The following is an 11,321-nucleotide window of genomic DNA, read 5'->3' as shown; positions in this document are numbered from 1 at the left end:
CCATAAGAGGTGTTCACTTTATAATAGTATAGATAGATAGATAGATATTTTCCTTGCAACCCACTTATAGGAAACTAGCGGTTGGGCACACACGATGTGTGTGCAAATTAAATAAATAGGAATAAAAGAAAATAATAATGAAATTAATATTATAATGTGTACTTAGCTTAAGTGGTATGAGTCTTCATACTTAAACCCATGGTCATGGGTTCAAGCCTTGTCCATCTCTTTGTTTAACTTTTTTTTAAAAAAATAAAAAACACTGCCACATGGCATGAGGAGAGTAAAGCAAGCTTCAGGACACCATATTATGTGTTCACTTTATAATAGTATAGAAGATAGATTATACCATACACATCCCTAAAAGGGATGTACCATATGCACTCTTAATTATCTTATTTTTTTTTAATTATGACTAATTTTCTTTTTTAGTGATGATATTATTTTAATCCATCTCTTTGTTTAGCTTTTTTTTAAAAAAATAAAAAACACTGCCACATGGCATGAGGAGAGTAAAGCAAGCTTCAGGACACCATATTATGTGTTCACTTTATAATAGTATAGAAGATAGATTATACCATACACATCCCTAAAAGGGATGTACCATATGCACTCTTAATTATCTTATTTTTTTTTAATTATGACTAATTTTCTTTTTTAGTGATGATATTATTTTAATTATAACTCATGAAATATTTGATTATGACTCATATGATATGCGGTTATAACTTCTTTTTCTTTTTTTCGTTTTTTTTTTTAATTTTATAGACTTATAACTCAAAAAATATGAAATTATACTTTTCTTTTTTTTTAGTTATAAAATATATATGGTACACACTTTTTAAAGGATATGTATCATTTGTCTTTCCTCCCACTTAATAGTAGTTTCCACTTTTATTTTAAGCATGAACTCGTATTATACCAATTCGATTTTAAGCCTGATTTTGGTGAAGTTAACAAAGTTAGTACTTTTTTTTTTTTTTTTTTTAATTAGGATTAGTTTGAAAATAGATTATTTTAATGATTTTTTAATTTTTTAGTTAAAATATGAGGTGAAGAAAAGTTTGGCTAAACTAAATAAGTGCACTTATTTTATCTTTTTATCTTTTTTGGGTCACATTAGCCAACATCTCCTCTCTACTTTTTCTACACATAATACAAGAAAAGTCAAAAAGTACACTTATTTAGTCTTCCCAAACTTGGCCTCAGACAGTCACATTGACATTGTGTCAATGTAAATTAATTACAAATTAATAAAAAAAATTAAAATTAAAATTATTATTTTTTATAATATATTTCACGTTTTTGTAATTACTTTTTTCTGACCCTACTATCAGGTTATTTCTTCCAAAAAAAATTAGTATGTTTCGGATTTTTTTGACTTTTTATGAAAAAACATACAAAAATTAAAGAGAAAAGAGGGTTGTTTGGTTTGTTTTTCAAAAACAAAATTTGAAGAAAATTTTTCAAAATTTTTCAAAATTTTGTTTGGTTTAGTGATTTTAGAAAAAAAATTCTAAAATTATTTTTTCTCCCACACATCAATCAATCACTTTTTTTCTCACACACATCTACTCAATTACAATAAAACATCAAATCATCCCAAACTCCCATACTCCAAAACTATTTTCAAAATATACAACCAAACTCCCAAACTCCCATACTCCCATTGGTTTGGCAAGTGGGTTTGGATAGGTTTGGGGCTATTTTAGCCATAAAAGACAAAATAGGCTATTTTAGCCACAACAAATAAAACATCACATCCAACACATAATCACTACACTCTTCTCTCACAAAAAGCCAAAAAAGTCAAAAAACTAAAAAGTCTTTCCCAAACCAAGCTTTTTAGCCCAGGCTAAAAAAGCCAAAAAAGTCAAAACTTCCCAAACGACAAACTAAAAAAATTTCTAAACTATCTCCAAAATCTTTTTTGAAAATTTATCTCTCAAAACTAAACAAACACACCCGAGATCTTTGAATAAAGTTTGGGATGATTGTTTAAATAGCAACAAAAAAAACAAAAAAAAACAAAAAAACAAAAAGTTTCACAAAAACTAATAATAATTGTTTTTAACAATTACTAAACACATCAGTTTTTCAAGATTAAAAAATTAATTTTAAAAAAATTAAATGAAAAAAAAACTTCAAAATAAATTGTCAAACTTAGCCAGCCACATTTTAGAATTTTGTGTAAAATTTTTCAACAGTGTTACATTCACAATATTTTCTTTACAAATCCCTCTCGAATGACATGACGAGGGCCCCGTTTGGTATAGTTGTTAAAATATATTATATATTATAACTTACTAGATTATAGATTATGACTTTAATCAGAAACTGTTAATCTGTTTGGTGTAGTTGTTGGATTATATATTTAAATTGATGAGTAGTATTTGTTAAATAAGCTGTGAAGTAACTTTTTCAATTAACTTTTATTTTTTGTTAATCACTACTTGTCTACATTTCTCATAAAAAATAATAATAATAATCTATAGTCCAGTTGGGTCTTTTTCTATTTTTTTTTAAAATAAAAAATAAAAAAGTCTAAGAGTATAACCGTAAATTAACATGTCCACAGCAGAAACTGATAATCAGTGCAAGGGGTGAACAATTTTTCAGAATCAGTTTTTTTGAGTTAAAATAAGTTGTTAGAATCAAAAGCTGTTTGAAATAAGTTTAACCAAATAGTCTAAATAACTTTTCCAAAGCTCGAAGTTATAAGTTGGCTAAAAAAAAGCCCAAACAAACGCCCTCAAGGTTGGCTAGAAGATTTTGAAAGAAGAGAAGAGTGTAGAAGAATGGGTCATTATTTGTTTTTTTCTTACCATGTCATTCGGGGATTTTATAAGGGAAAAATTGTATGGACAAACTATTTTAAAAAAAAAAATTGTCACTTTTTATTAGGGACTAGAATTATTACTGTTTGGGTGTTTAGGAAGATGGTTCTTGGCTAAGATATACAATAAATATAAAATAAACTAAAATAACCAATAAGATAAAATGTTATATTTAAACTATAATCATTTCACATTTTCTCTCACAACCATTAAATTAGCTAATGTAACAGTTGAACTTGGCGGACCACTCAAGTGGTCATTTGGTCACTCGAGCGAAGATTCATAGCTTTCAATAGTTTACTACTTTGCAGGCTAAACTGCTCGAGTGGTGGAGTGGTCTCTCAAGCACAGATTTCATACTCCCAATATTTTCACTATAATTCTGCAAAACTTCTGGGACCTCGTGTTTACCACTCAAGTGGTGAAAGGATCGCTCGAGCGGTCTCTTTGAAATTGTGTTGGTCGCTCGAGCAAAGGAGTGTTCGCTCAAGCAGTCTATCGGGGCAGTTGACTTAAAAAGTTGACTGTTACTCATTTTCTTTCACTTTTACATATCCTCCCTCTCTCAAACACTATCTTTTCAAAATATTATTGGGTGTTCACGAGCCCCGCCATTTCTGGAGTCAACAAATGTGGAAAAACATGGTTTTGCCACGTTCTCATCGTTTCTAGAGTCGCCAAATGTGGAAGGGAAAAAGGGTTTTGGGTGCTTATCGCCCCTCCATTTTGGAGTCGGCAAATGTGAGACTATTTTCAGCATACAAAATCTATGTCTATTTATGTATTTTGAATTACGACTCTTACTTGGAAAGTCATAGTATATTTATCGGCCCTTTATCGGCCCCTGTAAAATTAGGAAATGCTAATTTAACATTAACATTGCTCATTTCATACTCATGCATAAAGGTATTTATATGCATACATAATAAAATTTACCAAATGTTTGCATTGCATGATCATGCGTTTTTTAAATAATGTTATAATCCGTTAAATACATTACCTACTGAGTTTTTGCTTACCCCAACACTAACCAAATTTCAAGAAATGAAGACGAAGAGTCCCTCCTAAGTGACTGCTTTGAGAAAAAGAGAAGCCTTGGGATGTGAAAGCGTTTGTTTGAAAGTATGTTACGTATATGGTAGTTTTGGCGATTATATGTTGATGTGTGTTTTTTTTTTTTTTTTTTTTTTTTTTTTTTGTAACAAGGGACGAATTCGAGGGAAAGTTCACTTGTAATTGATTTGGTTGTATCATTTCTTACTTGTTGAACTCTTTTATTTTGTTTATGAATGAAATGAGACAATGTTGTAAAGCTTGGAAATAGTTAAAAAGGGAAGGAACATTGTTAATGTTATTTCATTACTATTTAGTCTCGTTCTCGTTGTTGATTGTATATTAGAAATCCAGATGAACGGGATCAAGGAGGTTCATTGTCAGGGCGTGACAACTACAAAAAAGATATATCATCCCAAACACACCTTTTTTAGCCAGGTTAAAATAACAAAAAAATTAAAAAGTCAACTAAAATTAAATTTCCAAACCAACCCACAATAAAAAGTTTTAGAATTTGAAACAACATTTATTTTATATTTAAAAAGTTTCACATCAATAAATTCAAATTTATATTTTATTAATTTTTATAATATTACTTTTTAAACAAGTTAAATGAGACTGAAACATTGTTCCACACCTATTATTAAAGCTCGTTTGGAAACATGATTTATAAGTTACTTATTGACTTATTAACTTATTTGGGTCATATCATTTGATAGTCATAAACTAATCTTCCCAGACTCTATTAAAGTATAGTATAGATAATGAGTATGGGTATCGTATCCACAAAAACTATTGTATATTTAAAAACTAGTGTAAATATTAATTTCTCAATTAGTTTAGTTAATAATTGATGGTTTCTTTTCAAAAGTAATTATGAAACCCTAATTGAAATAACAATAAAATGATAATGAATTAATTGGGATTGGGAACTTAGGGGTTTGAATCCACCACTAATTTAATACCGGGAATTGCAATCTATGAAGCACACAAATGCTTGATTGGAACAAGCAAATTCCTCAACTATAAGTCAAGAATTAGGGAGAGAGATAAAGTTGTGTTCGAAGCACGAGTACGCCCTATCTCAACCAACACAAATTGTCCACTCTAAACTAGGGTCCATGGCACAATCTGTTTAGTCATAGCATAGCCCATTTCAAGTTTCGAATACAACAACATTTTTTTTTTTAAGTAATAAGGAAAGTTAAACAACAACACAGATTAGGAAAGGAGAGGGTTAATCCCTTCCATACATAATTCCAACCATATTGGTCACTAGAATGGGCCTTAGCAAAATAAGGAGGTCTTTATAGATCTTCAAGTCTTCCATCTGGTTTTCTCGCATGTGAGCAAGGACATTTACACACTGATTGGCTTCTCAAAAAATGTGCTTACTACAACATTTTCTTAGTTTAGTGACATTTGAAAGTGTCACAAAACTATTCTTCTAATGACATTTTTTAGTCTTGTGGCAGTTTGAACAAGTGCCATTTATACCCATGCCACGGTAGATATTAGTGCCACGATAGATACTTGCAAGTGTCACTACACTATCATGGTTAAAAACTTTCAATGACATTTTGATGTCATGATAGATATTATTTGTTACATTATCAAGCGCCATTAAAAAAAGACTTAGTGGCACTTCAGTGACACTTGTAAGTACCATTACACCATCATGGCTAAAAACTTTCAGTGACACTTTAATGTCATGGTAGACACTATTCGTGACACTATCAAGTGCCATTAAAGAAGACTTGCAATCTAAAAAATGCCACGATGTGGATTTTTATGACACTTGTTATGCCACAATTCATATTTATAACTTCATAAATGCCACTAAATCCAATTCATTTGTGCCATTAAACGGATATAAGTGCCATTGGAACTTATTTTAGTGACACTTTACAAAGCTACTATCACTACTACAAAATGCCATTTATATGTTCTTTTTATTGATACTTTTAAACGCTATAACTAAGCATGAGTAAATGCTTGTAAAAATTGAATCAGTTTTATAAACAAATGAATATTAATTGCCACATCTTATATTAATTTGACATTCATTCATCCTGTAATATTTTCATAGTAATAAAAAAATATTACCATCATAGGATCATCACATCAAAATAAAAATAAAAAAATTCAAACCACAATCAATTATTTATTATTAAAATATAAATTTATTTATATTGCAATAAAAATCCCTTACCAAAATTATAAAATATTCTACCACTAACAAAGTTAAAGCAAAAAAAAATTTAAAAGAAAATTATTCTAATCATAAGTTCTAAAAAACCATAGTGATATCCATCTTCCGAAGAGATAAATTATCAAAATAAAATCAGTTCCCAAATTCTCAACCTCACTTGTATAAATATTCTCGTCTAGCATCCATAACTTGCAAAATTTGCATCCAAAAGATAAATATATAAAGGTAATTGAAACTATATTAAGTTAATATAAATTTGTTACTGAAATTAGTATTTAAGAAAGAAATATACCACAAATGGAGCAAACCAAGCAACATGAACTCTAATAGCTTGTCCAACTGTTTTAACAAGTCCATATGATCGGATCAAGCTCTCATTAGGTTTGACTGGCACTTGAACGTGCACCTCCCAATAGTCGAGTCCTAGTTCTTCCCCTTCTACTTCTTCATATGCGTCTGTGCTTTTAAGTACTCCGATTGCAACTATTTCTATTAGCCTAATGATACTTTTTAGAACAACTATATCTCCCACCTGTTATATATTTAAAATTAATAAAAAATATTTAAAAAATAAACTAGTACAAAGTGTCAGAGTGAAGATGATCACAACTGAAAGTGATATGCATTTCTCTAGTAAATAAGCAAGCCAAATGATTTAATCACTTAATTGGTTTACCACACCACAACAAATTATATAAAAGGAACAAATGTAAGCCTTTAGACCATATTAAACAATAGCTTAAAAAATCAATAACAATCAAAGGCACCAATCAACAATAATCAAAACCATGCCCATTATCAATATCAGGATCTCCTAACCTCAACGATGTAAATCAAATGTAATTGTGAAAAATGACAACCAACTTATTACTTTCAAGCAATATTTTGAGAGAATCAGAAAGAGCTCATGCGGTAATAAATGATTGAGAAATATCTTGTTGAAGCTTCACAAGAAAATAAAAATAAAAAATAAAAAAAAAGCACAAGTTTCGTTATGTCATGATTTTTACTATGTAGCACATTTTATCCAGATTTAAACAATGAAATTTAGGTCCACAATATTCGTTCCTTGGTTAATTGTAAGACAAGTTTTGCATGCTATTCTAAAATAAAGCTGGAAGTAATGTGATATATATATGATTAGCTCTTAGTGGGTACCTGAGTAAGAGAGGCATCTTGTATCGATGACAATGACCATACTTGATGTTGAGCTGCCATGTCAAGAGGACTAGAAGCTGTTGTCACCTAACCAAATTTGAACTAATTAATTTTACAAACACACACACATAGATATATGTGTAGGAAAACATTAATAACTTATAAATTCTATTTAAAAATTTACCTGGTTAGATGTGTTTGTCAAGTTATTCAGAGCATACTCAATATGGGAAACTTTGGACCTTAGCTCCGAATTTTCAGCTTCTATAGCATCCATTGTTGTGTCTTGGTTTGCTTTCTTAGTGCATGACTATAAGGCAACTCGTGTCAAAGGAAAACATGTAAAAGAATTTGTGCAGAAATATGTGAAAGACAGAAAGAGTATTATTGTGAGCATCAAGTTGAACCGAGTGAAAACATTGTCTAACCCTTATAAATCAACTTTGGCAATTTGATGCCCTGGTGCCAAGGCATTTTAGTTCAAGGACAATCCAATTTAAATCAATGCCAATTCCATCAGCTCTCTAGCATGTCCTACTCTAAAATAAATAAATTGTCAAATGCTTAATTATATCACCAAAAAGTAAGTATGCTAGCTAGAAGTGATTCACTGTCTTCTGTAGAAGAGATGTGAAGTTTACTGCACTAGTTCCTTCAACTCATGTATACTTCTCCATAATACGACTTTTACAAAATTTTAGCATAACAACTTGTTGCATGTAATGGTTAATCTGATGGAAATGATAAAAATGCTTATTTTTTTTGAAAGATGAGTAAAAGAGAATAAACTTAGACTGCTGATCCAAAAGTTGGAGATTTCCAGTTTCATTGTTTCATATCTTCTTACCCCTGATACACAGGTATCAAATTAATTGAATTTAACCTAATAGAATTGAAAAGGGTTGTGAATCTTTGATAGCCACTATATCAAGCAATACCCTCGTTTTAGAATCCCAATATCACATGCTATAATCCCATCCAACTAGTGATTATTTAAAACATTACCTTTCGTAAACAAAATAATAATAAAAAAATATTATGCATTTACTGATTAATATTATTTATCTCGATCCATAGGCCAAAAATAGAACAACTTTGCAATTTTAAGATAGTTCATTGGATAGCAATTTAACAAATTGTTGTGGGAAAAAGTTCTTGGAACATTCATTTTTAAATGCTTTGCTAGCCATACCTGTTTGGGTTTCTTAGAGGACTTAAAGGTCTGACATGTGGAATGGCATCAAATTAAAAGATGCCCTTCGACCATATAATATTCTACCTTGCTTCAATCAATTTAATGTAACTACACAAGCCTTTTGAGGTGAAAATTAAGAAAAAGCATTCACATATGCAGGGGTGAGGAAACTACAAAGAATACCATCTCAACGAGTATATAAACCATCTCAATCCATTTGTCAATATCACCAATCTCAATGAAGCATTTAATGAAACACCAAGAAGGCATATATCAATAACAACTATTTGTAAGTTACGATTGACAAAAACAACTAAACTTGATTTTGCAAGAACTATAAGGTACTAACAACAATGTAGAACATAACATATTCAATATGTTGGTGCATAACTATAAGGCAACTCATGTCAAGGGAAAACACATGAAAGAATTTAAGTATTACACAGTTAATGCAATATCATTATTTTAATAGCAATTCAAATGGTGGTGGAGATTTGGGAATGTGGAGAAAGCATTGTACAAAACTGGTGTTATGTATGAATCATTGTGGTGTAGTTTGAAAGGGGCACAATATTTATTAAAAAAAAAAAAAAAGTTTAGTTCAACTATTTATGATTATGTCCAAATATTATATTTTTTGAAACTTTTTTTGTGGTGTACTTACATTTTGATTTCAAGTTGAGGACCAAATTTTTTTTTTCTATATATATAAAGTATTAAATGACTCTTTTTTTTCTCTAGTGATTACCTTAATGGGGCTGGGTTCAAAGACTTTATCAAACCCTCCCCTGTTCCACCCACAGCCTTTACCATAGTTCTTATTTAGAATCACTTTTGATTCCACTTTTGACCATATGGTTCAAAATGGCTCCCTCTAAAAGTAGTTGTGTTTACTATTAGAAATATTTTTCTTTTTACTTATTATCAGAAAGGGGACTCCCCCTGAAATTTACCGTTACAGGTTTTAGCATTTGCTGCTGGAACTACCTGGAGGGATGACAGTAAAATGGGACAGATATGTTTGTGTTCCGATTTTTGTAGCCCTTTTGAACATGGTATGTTATGTAATTTGACATTTTTTCTGTGTATTTTATTTTGTTGACTCTTAATATAATGTCTACACTTGAGAAAATGAGTTCAGATTCTTATTGTGTATATGATTTCACACTACAGATTTAATAAGGTATCCCTCGTCTTATCAAAAGATTCATGGCATGTAGTGTATAGTCTTCAATGTTATGTGGACCTATAAATCTACATGCCATGAAAACAGACACTAATCAACATTCTTTCTACCAACGTAGATGCAACATTAGGCAATGCTTGGTATTCAATGTAAAGAAGAAGATAATAGCCACGAAAAGGATTGGAACAGATCAATATTGGAATCAAGCAACAAAATTATAATAAACATAATTGACTTGCAGGATATTCTACAATTATAACAAGCAGTATTCCTCACACGGAAACAAATGAAAACAGACAGTAATCAATTGTTTTGAGATGATCTCAATTTGGAATCACTAACTTTGGAATCAATATAATTGGATTATAAATCAACTATTTTGAGACTACCATTTTAGGTATTAAAAAAGCAAAGAAGGGATAGGGTATAATTACTAATATTAAAAAAACACACACACATAAATAGGACTTTAGAATTTTTCTTCAAGTAATGATGTGAAAAGAGATTAGTATTTTTTTGTCATCTTATTCATGCTTACAAACAGAAAAAGGGTTTTTTTTTTTTAAAAAAAAAAAAACAAAATAATATAAAATCTCACTGAAGCATTTGAACAAACACTTGCAAGGCATTATATAAAATCACAACATAAATACAATAATGATAAATCATGAGATTTTTAATACCGTGGTGCAAGATGCCGTGAACCTCTGCCATGGTTTCTCAAAAGTCTTTTTTCGCTTTGTTCGTCGGGCTTTGAATTATGTGGCTCACACAGTGGCTAAGAGATCCTGCCGTGGGGAGACAATCCAGTGGGCGGGTCCTATCCATATCCCCCCTGTTTGGTTGGTCCATCCTCTTCAAGTGGATGGCGGCCCTATTCACTATTGATGTTTATCTTTAGTTCTTTTTTCTTTTTTTTTTTTTGAAGGTTTTATTTCAAAAAATAATAATAATAAAAAATTATTGAGGTTAACTCATCAAGTTGAGCAAATTTATTATTTTGCCTCTAAAAGAATGACATATGTTACTTATATATATATATATATATATATATATATATTTATCAATAAAAAATGCTAACAATTAGGGTTAATTACACTATTAGTCCCTCTATTTTGGCTATTATGTCATTTTAGATTTTGTAATTTTAATTGAATCGATTTTAATCTTGAATTTTTTGTTTTATCTCAAATTAGTCCAATTGATAGCATTTTTTTTATATGACAAATGCAACGTGTCATCGTTGTAGGAGTAAAACAAAATACTTGGTCAATTCAGTGACTTAACTTTAACCAATCCAATAAACATTTTCTATCAAAGACCCTAAAGATGTTATCAATTCGACTAAAGTAACGTAAAATCTAAAATTAAGTGTCAAAATTGAGTCAATTGAAATTATATGGAACAACAAAATGTAAGGATTATTGATGTAATTTACTCAACAATTATAAGCAATTGAAATAAATTGAGATAAATTCGTAAATTCAGAGTCAAAATTGAGTTAATTAAAACTACAAGGACTATTCAAGAAACTTTATCATTGTGCAGGAGAGCAATTTGAAATTTTATTTTTCCAATTAAGTCATATAAAGTCGTTGATTAATTTTGTACATGTGACAAGTATAGTTAAAATAACATGTCATATTGAGTTTAATTTATTTATTTATATTTATTTTGTGC

At 29.9% G+C, this 11,321-nt stretch overlaps 1 protein-coding gene across 1 annotated transcript; it reads right to left on the bottom strand.

Moving 5' to 3' along the window:
- Positions 1-6,032: 6,032 nt before the first annotated feature.
- Positions 6,033-10,490, bottom strand: LOC114258752 (uncharacterized). The gene is made up of 5 exons (XM_028198740.2): positions 10,325-10,490; positions 7,445-7,570; positions 7,261-7,347; positions 6,395-6,634; positions 6,033-6,300 (listed from the first exon to the last, which is right to left on the bottom strand). The coding sequence occupies exons 2-5, from the start codon at positions 7,535-7,537 to the stop codon at positions 6,256-6,258; spliced, it is 465 nt and encodes a 154-aa protein (XP_028054541.2). The 5' UTR covers positions 7,538-7,570; positions 10,325-10,490; the 3' UTR covers positions 6,033-6,255.
- Positions 10,491-11,321: the final 831 nt, after the last annotated feature.

The sequence above is a fragment of the Camellia sinensis genome, chromosome 15 (genome assembly GCF_055761805.1).
Source record: "Camellia sinensis isolate YWXY chromosome 15, ASM5576180v1, whole genome shotgun sequence".
In the NCBI taxonomy this organism is placed as follows: Eukaryota; Viridiplantae; Streptophyta; class Magnoliopsida; order Ericales; family Theaceae; genus Camellia; species Camellia sinensis.
The sequence above is the reverse complement of the archived record's forward strand: the minus strand, read 5'-3'. Positions and strand labels throughout refer to the sequence as shown.